Source organism: Gobio gobio (assembly GCF_949357685.1).
Source record: "Gobio gobio genome assembly, chromosome: 2".
NCBI classification, from domain to species: Eukaryota; Metazoa; Chordata; class Actinopteri; order Cypriniformes; family Gobionidae; genus Gobio; species Gobio gobio.
This window is the reverse complement of record NC_137098.1, coordinates 31,023,902-31,050,857: the sequence shown is the minus strand read 5'-3', so window position 1 is coordinate 31,050,857 and position 26,956 is coordinate 31,023,902. Positions and strand designations below refer to the sequence as shown.

At 37.6% G+C, this 26,956-nt stretch overlaps 2 protein-coding genes across 11 annotated transcripts in view; both read left to right on the top strand.

Annotated features, from left to right (window-relative positions):
* The window catches only part of nhsl2 (NHS-like 2), a 95,266-nt gene extending 89,771 nt beyond the window's left edge, over window positions 1-5,495 (top strand). For both annotated transcript variants that reach the window (XM_079811203.1, XM_079811204.1), the window contains one exon: window positions 2,249-5,495. In XM_079811203.1, the coding sequence (XP_079667329.1) occupies window positions 2,249-2,570 (322 nt within the window). In that variant the 3' untranslated portion in view covers window positions 2,571-5,495. The remainder of the gene's footprint in view (window positions 1-2,248) is intronic.
* Window positions 5,496-7,700: 2,205 nt separating this feature from the next.
* Window positions 7,701-26,956, top strand: part of arhgap36 (Rho GTPase activating protein 36) — a 58,173-nt gene continuing 38,917 nt past the window's right edge. For 3 of the 9 annotated variants that reach the window (XM_079811208.1, XM_079811207.1, XM_079811206.1), the window contains exon 1: window positions 7,701-8,165. In XM_079811208.1, the coding sequence (XP_079667334.1) occupies window positions 8,073-8,165 (93 nt within the window). In that variant the 5' untranslated portion in view covers window positions 7,701-8,072. Of the gene's footprint in view, window positions 8,166-24,133; window positions 24,339-26,063; window positions 26,634-26,956 lie in introns of those variants that run through there. The other 6 variants (XM_079811211.1, XM_079811209.1, XM_079811214.1 and 3 more) reach the window with 5 other exon arrangements.

The window sequence follows — 26,956 nt, the reverse complement described above, 5'->3', positions numbered from 1 at the left end:
CTATTTCTTCAACAAAAATCCAGAAAATCATATTGTATGATTTTTAAGTAATTAATTAGCATTTTATTGCATGACATAAGTATTTGATACATCAGAAAAGCAAAACTTAATATTTGGTACAGAAACCTTTGTTTGCAATTATGGAGATCATACGTTTCCTGTAGTTCTTGACCAGGTTTGCACACACACTGCAGCAGGGATTTTGGCCTACTCCTCCATACAGACCTTCTCCAGATCCTTCAGGTTTCGGGGCTGTCACTGGGCAATACGGACTTTCAGCTCCCTCCGAAAATTTTCTATTGGGCTCAGGTCTGGAGACTGGCTAGGCCACTCCAGGACCTTGAGAAGCTTCTTTCGGAGCCACTCCTTAGTTGTCCTGGCTGTGTGTTTCGGGTCGTTGTCATGCTGGAAGACCCAGCCACGACCCATCTTCAATGCTCTTACTGAGGGAAGGAGGTTGTTGGCCAAGATCTCGCGATACATGGCCCCATCCATCGTCCCCTCAATACGGTGCAGTTGTCCTGTCCCCTTTGCAGAAAAGCATCCCCAAAGAATGATGTTTCCACCCCCATGCTTCACGGTTGGGATGGTGTTCTTGGGGTTGTACTTATCCTTCTTCTTCCTCCAAACAAAGCGAGTGGAGTTTAGACCAAAAAGCTCTCTTTTTGTCTCATCAGACCACATGACCTTCTCCCATTCCTCCTCTGGATCATCCAGATGGTCATTGGCAAACTTCAGACGGGCCTAGACATGCGCTGGCTTGAGCAGGGGGACCTTGCATGCGCTGCAGGATTTTAATCCATGACGGCGTAGTGTTGCTAATAATTTTCTTTGAGACTGTGGTCCCAGCTCTCTTCAGGTCATTGACCAGGTCATGCCGTGTAGTTCTGGGCTGATCCCTCACCTTCCTCATGATCATTGATGCCCCATGAGGTGAGATCTTGCATGGTGCCCCAGACCGAGGGAGATTGACCATCATCTTGAACTTCCATTTTCTAATAATTGCGCCAAACAGTTGTTGCCTTCTCACCAAGCTGCTTGCCTATTGTCCTGTAGCCCATCCCAGTCTTGTGCAGGTCTACAATTTTATCCCTGATGTCCTTACACAGCTCTCTGGTCTTGGCCATTGTGGAGAGGTTGGAGTCTGTTTGATTGAGTGTGGACAGGCATCTTTTATACAGGTAAGGAGTTCAAACAGGTGCAGTTAATACAGGTAATGAGTGGAGAAAGAAAAATGAACAGGTCTGTAAGAGCCGTAATTCTTACTGGTTGGTAGGTGATCAAATACTTATGTCATGCAATAAAATGCAAATTAATTATTTAAAAATCATACAATGTGATTTTCAGAATTTTTTTAGATTCTGTCTCTCACATTTGAAGTGTACCTATGATAAAAATTACAGACCTCTACATGCTTTGTAAGTAGGAAAACCTGCAAAATCGCAGAGTATCAAATACTTGTTCTCCCCACTGTATTTATGTGGGTATTTGACAGTTTAAGCGCAAATTCGAAGCTCAAACTATACTTTGCTTTTTTTGCATTCTCCTTCATCTCAGGGTATGCACACAGAACACTGTATATACTATGTGTTCGAGTACTGAATTGAGTTCTCTTTCGTTGCTTAATAAAGTCAACAGGTTTTACTAATAGACCTACCAATCTCTGTGTAAAAATAAAATAATGATGCCGTGATCTTTCTAAAGTCATTTTTACACTCCTCTAATTTAACTCCAAATCTTGACCCTCCTCCACAAAATTGTCTGTGACATTTAATATTTTGGCTTCTTTCTACAGAATTTTTTTTTTTTTTTTTTTTACAAAATCAAAAAATAGAGCCAGGGACCTCTGGTTGACACAGAAAGACCCTATTGTATCTCGATTATCTTTTCACAATTGTAGGAATACAATTTCGAAATCAGAAATACAATTTGATTAATCACCCAACCATATCTGATACCATTGTAAAATCATTCATTATAATCAAATACTTTATCAATGGGATACACAGTGTAAACCAGGGTAACTCAAATACGGCCCTGGATGGCCACTACCCTGCAGTGTTTAGTTCAAACCCTGATCAAACTCACCCACCTATCATTTTTGAGTGACACTAAAGACCTTGATTTTTTATTTTTCTTTGATTAGGGTTGAAGATGAGCTCTGCAGGGCAGTGGCCCTCTAGTGTCAGATTTGAGCAACCCTGGTGTAAACTTTTACACAACATTTGTATTGTTCTGACTTTCCTAGGTCAAAGAGGAAAGTTCTAGGTCGCAAGGAACCAACAGATTCCTTTGGAAGCAGGCAGTGTTTGGTCTCACCTGTGAAGAGCAGTAGCACAGACCTTCGAACTCTGGGCCTCGGGACCACTCCTAGGTCAAGCTCACGAAATGAAAACTTTATGGCTCTTCTCCAGAAGAGGAGCAGCAAAGCCAGCAGCGGGACCCGAGTTTCTGCCATGGAGTTGCTGAAAAGCACAAACCCCTTGGCACGACGAGTCACTGAGTTCTCTCAGTCACAACCAGATGGGAGCACTACGAACACACCAAAACCAGCTCAGCAGGACCAGTGATTCTACTTGAAGAGAACCACATGCTGGCTATCAATATGGCTGGTTTTCTGTATGCTCCACTGCCCATCGAATCGGTTTCATTTACAAAGACCTCATGCTGAAAGAAATGAAGTGGGTTTGAGTTGTTGCTTTCAGACAAGGGGATCAAACTGATGATGTAAGATTGTTGTGGAGTATAGTCAGTATTAAAGGAAACTGAGCCCACCACTGATACAAAATTCAGGCATAGAAATCTGCTTTTTTGGAAATATGAATGCGATGATGAAACTCTTGAATGGGAACTGACGTTCACTATTTTAGGAGCCCAGCCTATATTTGTGGCCAAAGCCTGCTCTGCCCATTTCAGTGGTGGAATAGAAAGTGTCTTAGTAGGATAATTGCGTTTTAAAAGACTGCACAAACTCTCACAGAGAGAGAAAGGAGTGTATGACGTGAGTCGGAAACATTCCACAGAGGTTGTAGGCAAGGTTTGGTACCCCTAAAAAATGAAGCACTTTCACCAGTACAGGAACTAGTTTACATGACAAAAAGCTATATTTGTTATTTTCCCTTGTTTCTTTTTTGGTGTTATTTTTTCAAAAGATATGAAAGGCCATATAAATGTCTTCTTGAGTTTATTTAATCTGTACAAAACTATGTATACGATATATAAATATATATATACAAAAATGTAACTGCTTGATCAAAGACGCAAGGGACACAAAGCTGTCCATATCTGTGACAATTCTTGGGAAACTGCCCATTGTTGTATAAGCTCACAGCACACAAAGCATTGAAGTGGTCATATTGAACCATCATCATGCAATACACCTGAACCCACATCTAACGATCTTCCCACACTACCAGAAGTGTAAACAGACATCACATAGCTATTATTCTGCACAACATGCAACAAATCAAAATTGACATACCTTAGAAAATAAAATTTGTGGACGGTACAAAGTAAGGGAATAACACCGGAAGTGGGAAACAAAGGAGAGAACACTGGGCTACAGAAATCAAGGGGGAAAGTAAGCGTTACCACAGAGTTATTGGTTTGGTGCTGGCCGTACATTGTGTCAAATCTCTCAGGGGTTTCTTTACAACTCAGGAAACCCATCATGGCTACTGGTCAAAGTGTATAATCTCTTCACAGAGATTTCATTCGACAACACACAAAGTATCAGGGAGGAGATTTGCTAAGGCCTATATGGACGGTAAAAGATGACCGGATTCATATCTTTCTCAATCTTGCCTTCACATCCCCCGAAAAAAATAATAAGACGGCGCTAAAGACCACAATTTCAGTCGCTAGACAGGATCATTCGAACACAAATGCAAAGCTTCTCACTTTATGTCCATTTCAGACTATGCATCAAAGCTGAATCAAACCTGCCCTTCAGTCTGCACTGGCAGTGAACGCCTGTGAATGTTAGGAAAGGGTGAGGCAGAGCTCAACAGTTTTGTTTTTTTGACCAAAAAGAATATGCTTTTTTAATGGTTGCCCTCCATGCCACTGCAAGACCGGATTGTAGATCGATGTTTGAATGCACAAAGACTTTGCAGACTTTGATCAATTGTGGTAATTTACTCAAGAACTTGAGTATTTCATCTGTGGTAACTAACCACCATCCTACATTAAGGGAATTTTGGAGACTACTGCAGACGAAGGATCTACAGCAGGCAGCCGCAGAGACTGAGACTTCAGAGACTGCTTCTTCTTACCATTCCGTATGAAGCTCCCCTGCCTCATGTGACTGTTCTTCTGGCTCCCAATCAGACAAAGGACAGAAACCTGGTGCTATTGAGCCAGAGTGCCCTCAGCAGTCCAGGAGAGGAAGTGCTTGGCAAAAATCTGTTCTATTGAGATCGACTCTTGATATTCATCTTCTCAGACTAGTCGTTCAGGTATTCCGACAATATGAAAAGCATAACGTGAAAAAAAAAAAAGAGACCGAATACCACCACATTAAAATAGTGTGTGACACTTGTTTTAAATATTTAGTGAATGAAAAAAAAGTCAGACCACCAGTGTTTATTTGCCTTGTACTCTGGCGTAAAGCCTCTGTGTTTTTAAATGCCTTGGTATTGCACTTCTGTAGAAGTATGCAGAGTTTCTTTTACTCTTTTTAGGATTTACTACTATGACATTTATCACTACTCTTGTGTACTCTGTGCTTAACCCTATCAATGTCAACAGTACTCTCACAGGCACAAGCAGAAGAGAGACGGAGGGGCAAAACTAAATAGAGAACTCAAGAAAAATTTACCTTAGTGGACTGTTAGAAGCCCTGTGCAACACTAATGTAAATCCCAGGGAGGGGAGACGAGTAGAGAGACATACGTTGTTATAATCACAGTAGTGCCGTTTGACACACTGACATGAAAAAGTGACAAATTCCTCTCTATAGTTTCGCTGACTTCAAGCCATTTTCTGCTCATCTCCTCTCTCCTCACATAACCAATAGGGATTTGTTCTACCCATTTAATACAAGAAGAGAGTCAAATGTGCCAACTAAGGGAGTCCTGAACAAGTTTGTTAACAACCATCTGGTTGCTGTCAAGTGAAACCAACAACTTTTAATCAGCTCTTGACAACTCCCTGCATCACGCATACAACTTTAGTTTTTCATGCAAGATGGGACTGAGTTTATTCCAGCACAAAGTCCCTTTGACAGATTGAACGGGAAAAGCTTTAAAATGTTCAGATTGCCCTTGTTCATTGGGAATAGAAAAAAAGACCGGGTGGGAAGGCAAGAAAACAATGAGAATTATATTTTTGTTTTTTGTTTTTCTTGGAAAGACATTTTAAAATGTGCATATTATAGACCTCACCCTCCAGCAGAAATGAAGGTCGCTGTGAGATCTCAAATCAGCTGCAGTTTGTCTTGCCTATGTGGTAAAAGGTATATCATTAAAATAAATTATTTTTCTTGCATAACAGTCCTTTGCAGTTGTGGTGTTGTTTTTGTCTTTATAACTACTACATGCATACATTCCTCATTTGTGTGTTTTATATTATATTTAAAATCTTTTCCATAAGACTTTGAGATCTTAGATCAGATTTCCCTTCCAAACTGAGAAGCACACAAAACATTCAATTAGTAATTCTACAACAAACTTATGTAATCGCTTCTGTTATGAGAAGCCTGAGCAATATTGCCCCCTTGTGGGTTTATTTTTACTCTCCATTTCTGCTGTTTATCACTTCTGCAGCACTCACCTCAATAGCAACCACAACCACTTCAGCACTTTCATAAACACCTGTTTTTCAAGGTGCACTGGAAAATGTTTCTGATCCATTAGCCCACAATGTGCAACCAAAAAAGGTCACTGAGGTATTTTGATCTAATTTTATTTTTTAAACGTTGAGTAACATTGTCTTTCAAAATATTGGGGTCAGTAAGATTTAAATCTCTCCATGGCTACATTTATTATTTACAGTTTAAACATTAAATATTATTATAATTTAAAATAACTTTTCTATTTATTATATATATATATAATTTTTATAATTTTTATTTTATTATTTATAATATATTTTAAAATATATTACTTCATTATATATATATATATATATCATTTATTTATTCCTGTGATGGTAAAGTTGAATTTTCTGCATCATTACTCCAGTCTTCAGTGTCACATGATCCTTCAGAAACCATTCTAATATGCTGATTTGGTGTTCAAGAAACATTTCTTATTATCAATGTTTAAAACAGTTGTGCTGCTTAATAATTTTGTAGAAATGTGGATACTGGAAAGTGCAAAAGAACAGCATTTATTTGAAATGTAAAAATATTCAATACATCCTTGCAAAATAAAAGTATTCCTTTCGTTTAAGAAGAATGATTAACCCTTTATTGTACAGCGTTGCCATATGGCAACAATTAATTTCTACTAATTTCCTTGTTATTCAGAAAAAAAACTAATTTCACTATAAAAATTATTAGTTAGCCAATGATGTGCTGTTTGTAAATCAGATAACATTTAAATGTCCCTCCATATGTCACCCTCACACGGAAGACACCTGTTGAAGTGCTCAGAAATTGCTCTATTAACCTCATTTCTAAACATTTCTTCTAAAGGGGGATTTTTTTAAACATCTTTGATAAGTAAATTAGATATTTTTATTCACAAATCAACTTTGTCAAACACCGTTTTACTGTAAATTGAGAAAACTTTTACTGTAAATTGTACCACAGTGGAACTGCAGTAATGTATTTCCCCATTTGGATTTTTTATAGATAGTAGCATCAACAATATGATTGTGTTTATTGTAGTATAGTTGTGTTTATGTATAAGTAACAAAATTATTTCTTCTTTTCAGAAAATGAATACAGCAACATTTTATGCAAAGGGCAATAGGATGAGTGCAGGGTTAGCTCTTATATGTGATGAGTGTGAGGATGAGTTTTGAAGGTTAAATTATAGGGATCTACTTATTTTTTGGGTTCCAAGTATATAAATATGTCCATTCCTAAAATAAATGTCCATTCAAATAATAAAAGAAAATCATAACTTAATAGAAAAACAACTTTTTTGATCATTTTCCATTTATTTGAAAAAAAAAATGTAATGGTTAAAACATAATGCAAAGAGTTCAAGAAATGTTATAGTAATAACCGCATTAGTGAAAATGTGGTTGCTTTTTATATTGTATTGCACGTGACTGGTCTGTACAGAGTACACACGTTTTTTGGTGGGTCATTTATGAGCATGTCATTTGTCTTCACAGAGGACTTTAAGCATGCCTCTTGGAACTTATTTAACAGTACAGTAATATAAATGTTTGTAAATGTGATGTAAACACTAGGCCAGGGACAATCAAATATTCAATGGCAAAGAGATCAATGGCAAAAAGTCAGATTTGTAAGATTTTTTAAAAACATTTTTTTTTACATACAAGATGACACTCACCATCAAAGTTAAATATATGAACAAGTCATAGTACTTATTCTAGTATTTCCATCAGATCAAACAGGTCATGAAGCAAAGTTCAGCTATATACCGCAATTACTTCTGAGATAAAAGCTGAACCTTCAGACCTTTTTATGGCATACGCAGTTAAGGAGGTTGGAATGGGAGGATAAGTGAGACCTGATCCCAGCCACCGGCACAGCCCATACTAATGCATTCCCAGTGCTTCCTGGTGCTGCATTAGAGAGAAGGCTGTGAGCTTGTCAAACTCTGAGCAGCCAGTGCCACATTTCCTGTTGTTGACAGGCGAGGAGAACAGCAGAGGCTGCGCTGAGCTGCGTGTAGGGACTCGCACTTTATCAGCTGGAGTGCACACAAGACACTCTGAGAGCACCCTTTCACAGGAAGAGCTGCTATCACTTCTCAGACGCACAGATGCAGAGGAAGCACTGACACTGAACCTCTTACCAACAGCCCAGAAACAGGAGCTGCTCCACAGATGGACTGACTCCCTCCATCAAGAGTCTGACTGATGATAACAAGTGGGATCTGCTTTGTTATTTGTTGCGTTTTCTCCTGATCTGAGTGTCTCCAGGAGGTGTTATGGTTTTGTTCTACATGGGATCAGATAAAACGTCATCTACAGTCATGCAGCCTGAAGACCCTGTTCGCCAGGACATGCAGTTCTACTATGTGGTGAGTGGGGGAATTACCTACAGTCCTATGCAAATGTGTACAAGTTCTAACGCAGGCAGTCTCAAACTATATGATATAGTAAAGAAGAGTAATAAAGTTACTTTGATGCTGTCATATTTTCCTGCAAAGACTCATATTCAATAACATAAGCTCTCAACTATTTGCAAAGTTGTATGCAACCTACATAAGGGTTGTTCCACTAAAATATTAATTTCTCTGGCTGTAAATGTCGGTAAATATTAATTATTTAAAGCATCACCTTTTTAGGGACAGCAGTATGTTATAAAACAGGTTGTCTATACTGCTGCACTTTGATCCATGATCATCAGGAACAATTTAAAAAAGGATATACAACTAATATCTACAGTTTGTTGTCCTTACAAGTTTGAACTAAGGCCTTACAAAACTTTTTCATTATGTAGGCCTATATAAGTTTGTAATAAAGTAGCTCGTATGCACTTGTCTGCTAATGATAACTGAGGTTCAGCTCTGGATGCCCTGCATGTGGACAGATGAGTAGAAAATCCTGGCACTGAATTGTGCTGGACGTTTAACCCCGAATTGCTCAACAAGGACCGTCCTTGAAATTCTAGCAGGTTTCAGCTAAATGGTCTGTAATGAAGTTTAAGAGAATAAGCGACCTATTCAGAATGAAGGCTTTGTTTCTAATGGTTGATTTAATAGGTTCTTCACCCGTTGGGTCACGCCAATCCGAACAGCACAAATTTAATTAAACTCATTGGGACGTCACATAAGCTAATGAGCCAATATAGACAACGCTCTTACCGAAATCTCAGGATTTGCGTCAGCTGATCCGCTCATTTTGTTGCTCTTGGTGGCAAAAGATTAGGAAGTTGCTTCAAAAACAGTGCGCAGTGGAAAAGTACAAAAAGATTTGATGGATTGGCCAACGTCTTGGACAGTGTGCAATATAATGAAGACCATATGCTGTGAGTGTGGGGGGAAGGGGTCCTCTTTTATTTAATTCTGCTGTCAGCTGTTTACTGATAACCATCGGCATTCGTTAGTAGAAACAGGACAGGTGCAAAACCAGCATTACGGTAAACATCTGCGCTAATTTATGCACCGTGCCCAACGGCATTTCTCATGATTCTTCAGTTGTTCTGTCAAACACAATGAACGTTATGACATTGCATTGTAAAGAGCTTTTATTATCCGTTCATTAGCAAAGGTAAAACATGCAAGGGTCTATTCTCATAGGAGACAAAACAGGGCCACCAGCTTTCACATATTCAACAGCTCCTGGATAATGATTAGAGTCATTCTCTGGCGCTGCACATTCCTGCAGTGTTAGTTAAGATAAACAGATCCATGTCTAATGACAGTGCTTGATCAATGAGGGCCTTCTCATCTCCAAATAATGCTTTATAGGTGTGTCGATATAATTATTGCGTATGGCCAAACGTAGGCCTACTTAAAATCGGGGTATGGTAACGCTGGAAAACTCTTATTGCCAACAGACTGTGGGATAAAAGTAAAATATATTTGCTGGAACATTGGACAACTCTGCATTGGGGTGTTGGAAGGATTGGAGCCAGGCAGAAGAGGATTAGATTGTCTCTCCGTGTCCAGATTTACAGTTTGAACCAATAAAAGTAGCAAAAAACAACACAAAACGGCACACGCGCTTGCATTATACAGTGAAACTCAACCTGGGTTGGATTAGGAGGTTTATGCCACGTTCCAGGCAACCCGTAACCCGTGTTTTTCCAACCTTCTTCCCGTGAAAGTGCACTGGAACGGCAGTCAAACCTGTGACTTCCCACCCGTGAACTCGTACTAGATCGATGTACTCCGAGCTACGTGCTCTGACGTCACATAGCTCGCGATACAACAATGGCAGCCCCGTACGGATGCGGTGTTTATGAAACAAATATACAATTAACGTTAAATAAAAGGTATAACAGCTTCTCTTGCCGTATGCACCGTTTTTTCCCCTCCATTTCCCTCAAATAAGCAAGTAAGCACCTTTGGCGATAGAAATGATTGTAAATTTAGCATAAGCCTCATACAGTCCGCCATGCTTTGTTTACATCTAGCTACCACACGATTCCTTGCGCTCAGGCAGTTTGGCGTGACTTTGCCTGGAACAATACAAAGTCGTGAGTCGTGGTTTGAAGTTGTAACTTACGGGCACAAAAACCTGCCTGGAACGCAGCATTGGTTTCACAAGAGAGGTCCATTGATCAAAGATGATGTCTAAGCACTTTGTGTCTTAATGCAAGGGTTCCCCAAACTTAAAAAAAAAAACTCTTTTCCAGCCACTTGCGGACATTTCCGTAATTTGTGAGAAAACCCTTCCCTGCCATTGAAGGTAGGGGGCGCTATTACGCATCTTCTAAAGAGTAGTCTTCCGAATCTCCTGATTAAAACATGTGTAAAGAATATGCAGAAACAAGCGATATCATGGCTGTGTCCAAAAACTGGAAAATGCTGCCTTCGTTTTCGGATGCAGCCCATGAAGGGGAGACCGGGGAGTGTCAAGCTGTCTTTGACTTTGACAAGCCAGAAAAGAGCATTGGTGATGTCATTAATATCATACACTCACTTCACCTTTTTGAGCTCATAGGAGAAGTGGCACGTGATGTGACTGTGAGCAACGTTGAACATTTTATGAACAAAAAACGTATTTTCAGGAAGGAAAGTAAACAATTTTATCAAGATTATTTTTTGCCTAGCAATCTTTGTATTGTATATACAGTTATTTGACTTGCATAATCTAGCTATTTCTCTAGTTTAATTTGATGCTTTGCATCCATGCTAACTTCAAACCCTCATGTTAAAAAGGTTAGCTATGTTATGGCTGTTTGGGGTGGGGATAGTTGTAAACCTTATAATGATTCAATTTACCAATCACATCCCCTGTTAAGACAAAATCATGTGAGGTTTTTTTTGTTGCGCATTGAGGAATTTATATAGCGAAATATGTTTCCATATAGTTTATGCGCGTGTCTTCTTATCGGATAAAAACATTATCCACCTCAATGAGCACATACGATTATTTTGAGCACATTTGTAGAATTTATGCACATTTTGGCATGTATCCTGAATTTTTTATGTGATATCCCAAAATTCACATAAAATAGGTGGATGGCAAAATAGCTAGTGACTGAACTGTTATGTGATAGGAATACAGCGCGTGCACACAAACACACGTGGCAGTTGTTTTTGAGTTAAATTCAAAGTCTTTAAAGAAATACAATAAACTTCACAATAACTTCTTGCATCAATTTAGATTGTGTGGATCTTATTTCAGAAAATGACCTCTCATGGTTACATCTATCCCTAACTCACCCCTGTAGTGGGGTAGGTTGTAACAACGGAACTCTTTGTGTTTGACATTAACTCACATAATCTGTGATTGTGTTGTACATGTCCAAGTGAATTATATTTGTAGCAGACAAATGTGGCTACCATGTATAACATGTTGAGATATTTAACACAAACAACCACTGAGTTACCTCAAACAAAAGGTTAGTTTCAATTCCTTTTATCCCTGGTCTCCCCTAATCATATGCACATGTAAAATAATGTTATCAACATTAAACGGCATATAAATCAAAACTGCCTAATGTTACTGAATGAAATGTCGACCCAGGATGAGCTAAAATGATCAAAAAAGGCTGCCGCTGGCTGGCAACTTTTTTTTTTCAAAACGCTGGCGGGGAAAGAGTTAACTATCTATAAAATTTCCACATACATTCATCTCTATACCCCAAAATGGTTTGATGAAATATGAGGGGTAAAATGCATTTGTTCTCTTATTTTTTGCTTTCCTTGTCATTTTATTAGATTGGGTATGCTTATCAATTTAATGACATGAAAGAATACGCCTATATCTTTTCTGCTTTGGTAGCACAGCATGTGCAGATGCATTGCAATGTAATGTAATAATGATGCCCTGAAATGGAACTTGTTGTTCAGTAAGTGATTCAGTAGCCACTCTGATGGGTTCAGTGAAGGATTTGTCAGACTGATTCAACTGAGATAGTAGCCAAATTCCTATTGATGTTTTTGCTCACAATTCACTTAGAAATGTAAGTAGAATAATTGAAGTTGTTCTTTTTTTGTGATGTATTTTGCATGCATGCAACATTTTAATGTTTAGTTTAAATTCCCCCTGTAGTTAATATTTGTATTCCCTAAAAATCATCTTTGATTACCAAAAAAAAGCATGCCTTAAAATAGCTTGAATGTAACTCTACACCCTTGCTCCATTTAGTATATGTGGATATATGAATATGCAAATGAGCCCCGCCTCCACTCACTCCTACAGGCTCATCTACAAGTCCATGTATCAGAATGGTAATGCGTTATATGTAGCGCTCTCTACAATATCGGACACAAAACGGTAATTAATATGATTAGCCTTTGGCTTGACTACATTATCAAACAGCTAATAATGTGTTGCTAATGTTACACAAACCATTTTCCTGTTCACCATCTCAGAGTCAGACCGCTGCCTTCTAAAAAACAGTATCCTTAGTACGCTTTGAACAACTTAGTTAGAACGTCAGTGGACAAAGGCATATAGTTCATCATAATAATATCGTAATAAACATAATCCACCCACTATTGCTAAATGTACCCAATTCTTCATATCAACAGAAAAACATAAGAGGATAACCGATTCATACATTTTCATTTTTAAAGTGTCCCTATTATGGTATTTTAAAGGCTCCTAATTTAGTTTTGGAGGTCTCCTACAACAGGTTTACATGCATCAAAGGTTTCATTGTCTCATAATATACATTGCACATCACCACATTTTTCAATGATTCTTGAACGTCTCAACAGATGAATCAGTCTCTACTGCTCATTTTGAGGTACGTTATGAGATGTTCCAACTGTAATTCCTCACCATCAGCATTAACAAGTGTATGTCCATCACCAAACCAATGTGTATTTTTCTCATTTATTGCGGTGCACATGCGGGAACTGTATCAATGTAATATGTTATAACGATGCATATGTTAGCCGAGCACTAATGTGAATGACTCATGTAGCATAAACGTTTGTAAAGCAAATCCTGCTCCATCCTTTATCTTTACTCAAAGTAGTAAGAACAACAGACAATCTGCATTAATAGACACAGTTTTAGGAAACAATGGCCCACAGCTGCTTAGCAGAAGTATTTCAGTAAGACAGTAATAATGTGAGTTAGCTGGAAACGTACACAATATAAAACACATAACGAATGTATTTTTCCAGTTATTTAGTACAACTGCAAGCTAACATCCAAGCATCAACTGATTGTTAAAACCAAGACCCCGCCTGACATTTTTTTCTTTTCTTTTGATAATCCGTTTCACTCAATGTGCTTCTCAATATAGAGGAAAATATCTGTTACTGCTTCCATTACATCACAACTTTTAAGTACACGGCTGTCTTAACATGGTACTTCAAAGCTTGTCACCAACTTACTTCCGCGGTGAGCTATCACATGACTCAAAACATTTCCAGTTGAAAGGTTTTTATCATATGATTGATGAACAGAAAAGAACAAAGGAGGTTTGACGTTCTAAGAACTTCCCTTTCCTCCCCTCTTCCTGGTACATTTCACGGTCAAGCCCATTGAAAGTTATGCCCACTAAGTGATGGGAGGTGTACTGGAAGACACCAATGGCCTTAATTATGATTTTAATAGGAAATAATTCAAAAAGAATTCAAAAGTCATGCCTTCATTAGAGAATCAGCTTAAATTGTCTCTGTTGTTTGGAATGAGAAGTGAGTGGCTTAAGATCTTTGAGTTGTATTGCACACATGTCAAAAGTTGCCAGAAAGAGGTTAAAACCCTGTATCCCTTTGAGTCCTTTGAACTTGAATTTTCTGACAAAACGGACAAAGAGGTTTTTCTAGACTGTTATGCGCTCATAACTGCATAATTTTAAACCTCAAAGCAAATTCAATCTTCTTTATTTGAAGTTCAGAAAGAGCATCTTCAGACAGTGTGTGACCATCTCATGTCACAAGCCTCTGCAAGCTAAAAGGGAATCAGTTTATGTGTTTTATTAAAAAACTCCATGAGAACAAATTGATGGCTAGGATTGAATTTACTTGACCAGCAGAGCTAAGAAATAATGAAAGTCAAATGAATCTGGAATGTTGGGCCAGAAGTCAAGAAGTGCGTTCATGCATAAATAGAGTGCATTCAACCAACATATATCTAACAATCAGTATTACATCACTGAAAGCTAATAGAGAACACTAGTGTAAATCGCCATAGCTGATCAATTGACTGATCGATAACAAGCAGAGAGAGACGTTCTAGCAATATCGTCATATTTGTGACCCAAATGCGATTCCTATATGGCAGGATTGATTGTCGATACCATGTCTTCCTGTTTGCAAGGACTGGTCATCCACATGACATGAATAAATCTGTTACATGATGAACAGATATATCTGGTTGTTGTTTAGTAGACGCGTTCTATCTAAACTGAGTAAGGTCAAATTTGGCTAAATGTAAAATCAAATTATCTCAAATGACATTTTTGTTGTTGCATGTGATAACCTCGAGGTAAATGTCGCAGTTCGTAGTGACAAACAGGTGTTTAGGAAAATGTGGTGTTTGGTGTTTGGGTTGGAAACACTAGCGCCAGCATTCTCAGGGGTATTATTTATTGTGGATGTCAGTCAGTGGTGGTGGGCGATCTCTTTCAGAATAATGAGCAGAGCGGTAGAGAGCTGTGCCGATGGGTGGAGAATGTCCTGTTTAGAGAAGCATGGCATCTTTGCTGAATGTTTTTGTAAATGGCATTTCCTCTGCATGACCTCTGGGGATATTTTGAAGAACAGATTAGTGTTATGATAAAGCAGAGAAAAGATGAGAGGATAAAAGGAAAAGGAAATAAGACAAGTTCTGAATCATGTTACGCAATCCGTCATCCTGGAAGGCCACCTTGAATTTCTGATTTACTGTATAAAACATCTGATAGAAGCCTTTTTTCATGATTTTCATGCACTTGTGCTCTATTCAAATTTGGCTATGCGTCAATTTGTGTTTCCAATTCAAGTTGTCGAAAGATTGACGAAGGGTCAGTAAGAAGAAGTCTCTTATGTTGACCATGGTTGCATTTATTTGATTAAAATACAGTAAAAACAGTAATATCCTCCTGGGACCCACGAATAGACTTTTGTCCACTGTAGTGGACATTATATTTTAGTGAATTTCTCTGACATCATACATGTCACATGACACAGGATGTCTGGATGTCCTGTAAAGAGCACATTCGGGGCTTTGCAGAGATACCAAATGTTTGGAGGTTTCACCAGGACAACAACAACTTCTTGGTCTTTGAAAATGGCTGACATTAATGTCTAGCACTCTTATGGAAATATGATAATATTTTTTAATTATAATTTAAATCGTATTAATTTTCAAATTGTTCGTTATAAATCAACATCTCAGGAAAATGTTAAGGGGGTTTCTAATCAAAATATGACTTTCTGTTACAAAACGGCATTGATTTCATAAATGTCCACTGTAGTGGACGCCAGGATTTAAATCATGATTATCAGGCATTTTGGAGACATAAGTGAATAGGGAAAGAAATTACATATCAAAATTCCTATGAAATATTAGATATTATTATGAAAATGTTGCCAATTATTACTCCCATTATTACACTTATTTTTTCATTACATGTTGCACCAAGAACACATTAATATGCAAATTATATGCAGTGTATACATTGTATTGCATGGGAAAATCCAAGTATGGCCATTTTACCCACGTATTTTATAAAGTAAAATGGTATATCAATACATTTCGTTATATCTTTCATAACATAGTTCAGAATCATCTTTAAACAAAGTTTGTTTAAAAAATCCTGAAACCTAAAAATGTATCCCATTGTTTTTGCCTATAAATGCAATTTCATGTCATTTTATTTTTTAAACCACTGAGTCCTGGTGTCAGCTACAGAGGGCATATCATAACATATGAATAAAATATAATTTTTCATTTTCTTATGCTCTAAACAATGTAATGACATGAAAAAATACTAAATTCAAAACACTTTTTTTTCTGGGTCCCAGGAGGATTTTTATTACAATGTAAATGTAACTGTTTACTATTTTAATATTATTTAAAATGTAATTTATTCCTGTGATGCAAAGCTGAATTTTCAGCATCAGTGTCACATGATCCTTCAGAAATCTTTCAAATATGTTGATTTGCTGCTCAAGAAACATTTCATTTGTAGTGTATGTGTGTGATTTATGTGTATGTGTGATTGCTCTGCTGTTCTATATATTTGCAGCATCATTGTTGATGATGGTCAGGGTGAATCAGGGAGTAATAAAGAGTATTACATAAACCCATAATAATGTTGATTTATGCTGAATATTGCATGACACATAATATTGTTGAGCAAATACTGGAGACAGAAAAAGCGAACAGTGAATATCTAGAGTAATTCTCAAGCATTCTTACAGATATTCACTGTTCTCTTTTTTTTGTCTTTCTGTCTCCAGTTTTTTCGTGATACACACACAGCTTCTCATTGCAAGAGAAAACCGTACCGACAGCAACCAGAGTGCTATAAACATGGATCATTGCCCCTGTTTATGAATGTACTGCAAAGTGAGTGCCAGTCGCTACCTTTTCCCCCTCAGCATGTCTAGACAGAGATTTGACTCTGCCGAGGACATGATACTGAGAAAAGTATGAGGGTAACAAGAAGAACAGGTGAATGTCATAATTCATAAGTGACTCATGATTCAGAAGAAAAAAAAGTTGGGTAATTTTTTATCGTGCTGGAGATGTGTATCATATTAAAGTGTCTTTGTTTATTGTAAACTTTTAGCTGCTGTGGTTGAAATGTATTTTCGATGGTTCACGTGTTGTAGGACTCGATAACTTTGACCTGTAGTGGGCAGTAGTCTATAGCCAATAAGTCATGGTCAGCTTCCACTAAAGCCATAACACAAACATTATAACCAATAACTTCATGATGTATTGACTTACCTGATGATGTGTAAAAATTCAAATAAATCAGATTTTTCATAGACATCATGAGAAAGTATAAATTTAGTTCAGATATGCGTCACTCTTCTCTCATCATCTGAGCATCCGCACCAAACCTGCACACACTGGATTTTACTCCTGTCCGCTCTATTGGGACAGGTCTGTTGTTCCTGTTCCTGTCCATCCTGTATCAGGGTCATACAACCCATATTCACCTAACAGCACTATGTTACAGCCAAAACAGGAAGAGAGCATCCTTGATGTCAGGGTCAGAGGTCAAACACATGAAACTGGGGGGCACTTCTCTTTTAATGGCCGGATATGAACATTCTCATGTGTATGGAAAACCGCTGGGACAGTCATCACTTTTTTTCAGTGTAGAGTCCAACGTTTTTCACGGCCGCGTTTCTGCCAATGATTTATTAGATCTCATATATAAACACAAATCAAAATGAAATGTTACTGTTTTTTTATATTAAAGCGCGTCACTGAGGACGAAAAATTTATGAACCTTACACGGTCCTCCCTAAAATGAGCCAAAAAGGGTTTTTGTTCAGCACCCTTCTTCAGTGATGATGGCTCCTTTGGCAGTCCTGATGTTGTCAAAACAGTATGACTGTGGACGGATGGTATAAGTGATGAAGACATCTGGACTGTATTTTCAACCCTGATGGAGATGGAAGAATCCCCAGAGAGCTCAAGCACATCCAAGCCCTGCAGATGGTAAATTAATGGCAAATCCAAGACATACCGCACACAGTCTCACACCACATTCCAAAGGCATTACTCACAGCCACACATTTATCAGCCTGAAAAAATATGTCTACTATTGGTGGCACTGTAGTTATTTTAGGCCAAAGAGGTCTAAAATACCTGGAGAAAAGCTATCCGTTGGCTAGGCACTTGCTGAGCGGGCACAGGACCCCTTTCAAACGCACAAGACGGGGACAAATATCATCCAAAAATCAGTCAACATCTACTAATGAACTATTTGGGATTTATATGTTGCTATTAAAAATGTTATTCCATCAGAATGGCAATCTGGAGAGATGGTGTAGTTAGGACATCTACCAGCAGGGGCTCTCTGCTCCATGCTAACCAGCCAGACCTAGGTCCACGCTTGTCTATAATACTTGTTTTTACCTTGGGCTTGTCCAGTTGTCTATTACTTCCCGTGTGTTGTGTTCAGGCTTGAATGAAGACTAGTCCGGATGCTACTAACAGTGCCGCTATCCAGGAGCTCCTCACTAATGTGCTCAATCTGTCAATCTGTCAGCTAGCCGCACAGAAGTGCTCTAATAGGATCATTTGCTGAGCCGTCAGGTACTGGCCAAACAAACATCACAAATACATGCTCACTTAAGCATGACACAGACACAATAGAAAATGCTTTTATTTTGCATTCTTTTCTTTATTGAAAATTGTGTTACGTTAAATTTGACTTTAGTTCTTAGCATGTGTCTTAGTAACAAGAGGGTAATCCTACACCCCGGAAAGCGTACCTTCCATAGGGGCAGCCATATCTAACCAAGGCATCACCTGCTGTTAGCATTCCATTGACTCCTATTCATTTTGGCGTCACTTTGACAGCGCATAACTTTACATCTGAGGCGTTTAAAGACGCCATTTGTCCATTGTTTATTTCCAAAGAAACACGACGATGTATAAAAGGCTCCATTACTTTGTATCTTGCACTATCGCCCTGTAGAAGCCGTTTTTGTAAAAATAGGCTAACGACTGCGTCATAACCACGCGACTCTGTCACGTAGTAGAGAAATTACCGTATATACCCGTATAGACAGGATGTATTAACTTAAAATGGCATACTGGCGTTAAATTTTAAAATAAATAAATACTATGCAAAATGACAAAATAATTCATAATTCATAATAAAATAATTAAACAAAATCATCAGAATACTTACCAAAAGTTGCCCCTGCTCACGCTCTCCGTCTCTGCAAGATTCGGTGATTCAGATTTCACTTTGCACAACTACTAGAAGACTTGCAACTGTCAGACATCACAAGCTTAGTCTGAGGCTGCACAGTACACTAATTGACTTCACTTTTCTGCGTTGAAGTCTATGGGGTCGCTGTGTTCATTTCTTTTACTATCTATGCTTAGGGGTGGACGATATTCGAGTCTTATTTCACAATTTGGGAAATTTTATTTCACGATAATGTTATATATCACGATATAGTTATTTTATTTTATTGTTGTTATTAAAAATAAGAACAAAGAAACAAATTACAAACAATAGGACAAATTCAAATAAAAATGTTAATTAAACTAAAAGTTTTTCGGGTACAATATAGGTGTATTTAACTTGTAGTTTGAAATAGAACAGAAATGGAATAATCAAATGTAAAATTAAAATACAGCATATCGTCACTGTATGAATTAAATTTATTCTTTATAAAGCAACAAACAAAAAAGGTTTGGCCCCCCTTTATATTAGGTGGCCTAGATTATTATGTACTTACATCAAAATATAAGTACAATGTTCTTATTTTGTTCATATTGTAATGCAAAACACTTTTGCTGATTTTGAGGTGGATATGGGTAAAGTTAAGGACGTGTGGTGGTATGGGTAAGTTTGAGGGTAGGGTTAGGTGTAAGGGAAGTGTCAACAGTGAAATTATAAATGTAACTACAGAAATGAATTACAGATGTAATTACATGAAGGTCATTTTAAAAATGTAAGTACAATGTAAAAACATGTATGTACACAATAAGTGCATTGTATCAAATGATTAATTTAAAATAAGTGTGGGAACAAAGTAGTTAAGGCCATCTAATATAAAGTGGGTCCAAAAGTTTTTTATTTTTTGTTTGATCTGATACAAACAGGTCAAATAATTTTTATTCGGATGCCGTCACTTTAAAGCTACACTGTGTGATATTTTCCCCCATCTAGTGGTGAACTTGTATATGACCATCCAGTGAATTTTAGTTTCTGTTCTGTTCAATTCCGATTTCGTTTTAACTCCTACGGTGGCCGATTTAGTCCAAGATTAATATGGCTTCCAGTTCGACCTCGTCCACATTCGACACGGTGCCTGTGGGATATGTGCGCAGTGGGATGGTTGGAACTCAACTGGCCTAATTATTCGGCTAGAAAGAACTGCAGCTAATCCAGAGTGAACTTTGATGATAGTAATGTTTATTCAGTCATCCAATTGCAAGGCATAAACAGGTTTGCATGGATATGTACATAAATGTGGTTTCTGTGAGAGAACAAATTAGGATGGTAAATATACATGATAATGACATGACAGAATATACACAGTTAAGAACTGTATAACTATACTTATAAGTTACATTTGTATAATGTAACCGTAAACCAGAGCTTATTGTACCATATATAGGCGCTAAATGCAGCTGCATTAAAAGGAGCGGAGCTGCCGCTGCTAACAAGCGGTGTCCGGTTACAAAAGTGTGTGCGCAGGTTTAGCTCTGTATAACAAGTGTTAATATGCCGATCAGACCTGATACATATTTCCATCAACATACATTACAAGCAAATATTTTCTATAAACGAATAAACATTGTTAATAACTGAATTACTATTCAAATAGGTGAGCATTACGCTATTGTACAAAAATACTTCTGAGGTGACATCAACTGAATTACATGATGACACACTCTGAAACACATCCACAATGACAATAACTATTATTACTTACGGAGTTATTAACGCACAGAAATACCACACAAGGAAAAACAGACTTTTGAGGAATAAACAAGCCAGGAAAACTCCGTATAACTCTGTTACTGGAGCTGCTGAGATGAAAACTCTCTGCGCATGCACCAGACAAGTCTGAACAAGTTGACACGCACAGTATTAAAACCGGTTAAAACGCGAAAGGCGAAGCTTGAATTTACGGGTATGTCCCTCTTTGGCTAATGTACTTTCAAGATGGAGGGGCAACATGGCGACCACCGTTAGATCCCATTACCTTATGTATTTTCAATGGCATATTATAAACTTACGAGAATACTTTATTACTTGAAAGAAGTAAATATACATTAATGAGCACATATATTTTTGAAAGAACTAAGTGTTTTTAGCTAAGAATAGACTAAAAAAGTTACACAGTGTAGCTTTAAGAGTGAATGCACGGATCCAATACACTCGTACACATCTGGTTTCCCCCCAACTGTTACTTTCACTTGAGACATAATCGACTGTGAACATGAATACTCCACATGATGGCCATTTTGACATGATTGCGTGTGTATTCGACCATTGCAATAAGATGTGAAAATAACTGAATTTGCGATCTTTCTGTACATGCACTTAAAACCAAAGACAAAATATACTTTGGGCGCACACCCTGTCAGCTTTCCATGCATGCACTTTAGCAGTGTGCCAGTCAGCAAGAGCACACTGAGTTTTTTTCATGACTTATTGCGTTTAATAACTATTTTTAACATCAATCTTTTCACACTCTATTGTCTCATTCATGCGTTTCATCACTCTAAAGTGTAAATAGTGTTGTGTCACAAGTATAGTAGATTTACACACCGCAATATACACAATATGGCAAAATCTATAACGATATAAACCATCATACCGTCTAGCCCTTACTTATAAGAACCACCATCCATCCAAACTGCTTTGTTTATTTTAAATAATTATATATAAGTTTGGGATTTGTTCAGGTCATGTTGCAAGCTACGCAAAAACTACTCTACTAGACTAACAGTTCACACACTGTACTACTAAGTTTTGAAATAGTGTTGGGTTGAAGTCATGCCTCACCTAGAGCACCAAGTGCGTCAGAACTGCCACTGGCACAATCAAACTGCTGCATGATGCCCCTGGCACATGAGCGCCACAAGTTTGTGCAAAACCTGATGATCATGTTATCCAGCATGATTAACACAAAAGATCCACACTCACTTGTGTCTTCTTAATAAAAAAAAAATTATTTTGTAACAAAGCATTCAGACGTTTCGGCAATCAGCCTTCATTAGTGAATCATACAATACAATGTGGCTGAATCCGAAATTGCCCCCTATACCCTCAAATAGGGCACTAATCCAATAATCACTAGGTGGAGACAGGAGACTCTCATCACAGGTGTTTCTTATTACAATCGTTTCCAAACTCAATGACCAAATTACAATCAAATGAGTCCAAACAGTCCACACGGAGACACGTTTACGTAAAAATCTTGTATCGCATCAGCGTTTAGGAGCCTGAAACCGATATTTTTTGAAACCGGGTCCCAGAGTGGATAAATCTGAAAGCAACACCCTTGTATTTTCGCGTGTACAGCCAATCCGCATATTTTATGAAACGGTGATGTCATCACACCACGTCCTGCACGGTAAAGACTAGAAGAGATACAGCTACGGGCACTAGGCATGCGCACATCAATATTGCGTCAATTAATTACTGTATTTGCATTATTGTAAGGGCAGGTTTAGGGTTAGGGTAGTTGTAGGCGTTAGTAAAACACAATCTGGTAAGTAGCAAATGTATTTATTGTTATTTTATCGTGAGATTTTGCCTCACTTCCGACCGCTGCTGTACCCCTTCTAGCCACAACTCTTCTTCTCTGTTTTTAGTGTATTTCTGTGGCAGAACTACAGCTCCACATACTGGCCTGGCATGCATCGTTTTGAGTCGGTTTCAGTGGTTTCGTGTGTACGCAAATATTCATTGATACGAGGGAAAAAAAAGAGTGGATAGGGAAAGCTCTGGCTTCGTGTGGATGTGGCCCAAGTCAACACCAAAAGAGCACAGAAAAAAAAAACATACAAAATAAACAACATACAAGTATAAAAAAAACACAAAATATTCAACACATCAATTACAACACATACAAGTCATACATTTATAACATAACATCTAAAATACAAAAATATTTTAAAAAAAAACATTTAATACAAAATTTTTGAATAAAAAATAAATAAAATGGAAGAGAATAAAGCATGATTTGAGAATCAATATGTTTTAATGGAAGCAAGCACTTAAAAAAAGAAAAGAAATCAATAATTGTATTGAGCATGAATGCATTAAATTGATCAAAAGTGACAAAAGATGTTAAAGTCACAAAAGAGTTATATTTCAAATAAATTCTTCAAGGAATCCTGGAAAAAAGGTTACGGTTTCCACAAAAAATATTAGGCGGCACAATTGTTTTCGTCATTAATAATAATGAGAACTGTTTCTTGAGCTCCAAAGCAGCATATTCAAATAATTTCTGAAAGATCATGTGACACTGAAGACTGGAGTAATGGTGCTGAAAATACAGCTTTGCCATCACAGGAATAAATTATATTTTTGAAATATTTTAAATTGAAAATAAATATTTTAAATTGTAATAACACTTAAACAATATTACTGTTTTTTTAACCAAATAAATGCAGCCTTGGTTAGCATAAGGGATTTGAAACATAACATTTGTTTCTAATTTCAAAGTGGTGTCAGACTTTTCCCACACTTTTCCCAGTTTAGAACACACTGATCACAAAGACTCTTATGGCATCTTTGCCTTTGGCTGAAAGGTTATCATGAAAGTAGAATTTGTGTAACAGATAAAACATAGATTTGTGAGGTCAGCACAGGAGTTGAAAGATCAAGTTTATTGGTATGTGCTCGTCACGAGGAAGCCAGTTTATGAAAGCATAGTGTGCATCACTCCACATTCTGCCTGAAGCCATCATTTCTCATCTTTCTTCTTTCCCTTCCTCCTGTCTCTGTCTTTCTTCATTATCATGCTGTTTCAATGTTTTCATTGAGAACAGGATTTCAACAGGAATGAACTCATGAACACACGTATAAGGAAAGAGGAGTAGAAACCCTGCAGTGGAGAATGGGAAAGGAAGACAGTGTGTCTCCAGTGTTTGTTATGCTGATGATGAGTGACAGTCTGACAGGGCAACTGGTTCGAAGCTCTGCGGTATCAGTTTAGGCCCCTCCCCCTCTGTCCTACGTCACTGTGTGAGTGTTTACGTGAAGTTTGCTCTTGGCTGCGCTCTGATTTACATGAGTACATGGCAGATGGAGAGGACAGACCTCCCTCTCGCTCTTTATCCTTCTCTGCTTCTGTCTGTCTGTCTCATGCTCGGGTCGGACTGGCTGTACCTGTCTGAAGAGTCTGAGGAGATTTCTCATATTTACAGAGTGTGTGTTTCTATCCGACACGCCGCCTTCTCCCAGTCTGCAGGTAGAGTGATTTGTGTGTGTGTGTGTGTGTGTGTGTGTGTGTGTGTGTGTGTGTGTGTGTGTGTGTGTGTGTGTGTGTGTGTGAGAGAGAGAGTCTGTATAATGAGCAAAGTTTTTGTCTAATTGTGGCTGCAGTAGCCTATTTTAAAGTCTAAATTGAACGTGTAGAATACATTCAGTAAATATGTAAATGCAATGATAACCAGTATACGCTTGGGGAATAGTATTACTCGTAGTGTAGTGTTTATAGAAGTGTAAGTCTATGTTGCCACTATTTGCCACATGTGTTTGTTTGAGATGGTGCACAGTGTGTTTGTGTTTGTCAGTTCGACTAAATCTGGATTTCACATGCTTAACTACAAGCTACTGCACTGTTTTAAGCAGCTAGAGATGTAGCCTACAGTCCTACTGCTGTATAATGTGTTAATTGTTTTATTTGTCTATGTATATTAAGTTATTCAAAAATGCAGTTCATACAAAAATTACTTGAATATTCTTTTTTCTGTGATTAACATGTTTTCAGTTGTTTCTGAACTGAGTCATTTTTTGATATTTTTAGTGGGGTTGAAGTTACAAATGTCTGGTTGGTGTAAAGGTCTGGTGTAATTTTCATGTTATATTATTTATTCGATTATATTTAATTGTATTTTTTATTGATATCCAAGAAAAACTCTAGACAATATTTGGTTTAAAAAAGGGAAGTAATACTATTTTTTACTTGATGGGTGCATTTTTCAATGTTATTAAATCACAATTTTTGCAGAAAATTTCAAGAATATAAATTTTTTAAAAAAAACAATGAAACTTTAATACAAATATTACATTTATAAAAACTTGACATGTTTTTTAAATGAGCTCAGGCTACCTTATTTGTCACTGACCCTTATTAACAAGTGACTATTTGGCTTTGCCTTATATTTTTACATATTTATTTAACAAATATTTTGTGATATGCTTGTGTAGGAGACAGCAAAGATACCTCTCTCTCTCTCTCTCTCACTCTCACTCTCTCACACACACACACACACACACACACACACACACACACACACACACACACACACACACACACACACACACACACACACACACTCACACACTCACACACACACACACAAACTACAATAGCATTGTATCTGTTTATGAGACTTTACCTCTTCTGCAGTGGAGTGGTGTTTAACATTTTTTCATGTCAGTTTCAATAGCCTTCAACATAAAACAGACCACAAATTCCTTGGGATTCAGTTTTCTTTTGTTGACTTTATCCCATCAGGTACATGAATATAACCACTGATTAGACCACCAGACAGCATTACACACAGAATGATGACTTTAGTTGCTTGCTTTCAGGACGCTCCCAGTGTAGAGAATAATACATACTTAATTTCAGTGCAATGGAGGGTTGCTGCCAGCCTAATTTAGTCAAAAAGAAAAAACACTTGTTCAATATATATATATATTTTTTTTTTCCAAAGCCAAGACTTTTTGTGATTTGCTGATTGTTTTGTATCTAAGAACTCACCCAAACGGGATGCTCTGTAGATGCTCTGTGCAGACATGTGTTTCCCTGATTGTTGTTTGACACAGTATACCTTAAATGGATAATTCAGAATGGCTGACTGTTGTTGTTTTATTTTCTCACTTTTCTTTCAGTTCTCTAAATGCACAGAGACGTCAGTCTGGGGTTTGGTATGTTGCTCAAGAGTAGAGAGGTTCTCTGTAACTTCCCATTGTGTGGACGATTAGCCACTCGAATCGTAGAGCGGTTTATCTTCGCACACATTATTATGCGCTCACGATTATGCACATTCACAAACAAGCAACTGATGTAAATGCTCACTGGATAAACAATAGAAGTTTATCACACATATATACTCCTTTGATAGGAACACCGGGAACGTTACTGGTTGAACTGTTATACAAACACTTTGAAATTATTTAAAAGGGGCATCTGGGAACCATCAGCATGTTTTTAAATACAAGTATTTATGTCGAAGATCTCGTAAGTGACCATGTGCCAGGTTTCAAGGATCAGGAGACAAATATGGTCAGGACTAAAGAAGTACATGAAGTGGAAATCGGACAAGAATTCTGAAAGCAAATAAGAGCTTGGACTAAGAAAGACTTTTTAAGGAATCAGCTATTGTTTGCTCTGGATTGCTAAGAAAATCTCTTCAAAGTGAAGTGAAGCAGTTTCGCAAAACTGTTTACTTGATTGTTCTAGTACTCGAGAACGGTCTTGCAACAATATTTATGGGCCACTGATGTTTTTGCCTGGGTCTTGTCATGCACTCAGGTATGTCTGCACATGGAGTAGTTGTCTCAGATATGAATGCATGAATATGATTTACACATGGACATTGCAGCCTGTTTTTTTTTTCATGTTCCCTGTCAAATAATCTTTTTTGTCTTTGAAGGAACATTGTCAGCGCTTTGGATGGCCGTAGGTCTGTTAAAAGCGCTATATAAATGCAGCCCATTTACCATTTACCATTGTGGTTTAGCACAATAAATGCTCAATAATAACCAGTGGTTGGCTATGATCCAAGGACATTTTTTATTCTTTCAGGATGTTAAATATCCATTTTTATCCTTTTGTCTATTCTAAATCCATTGATT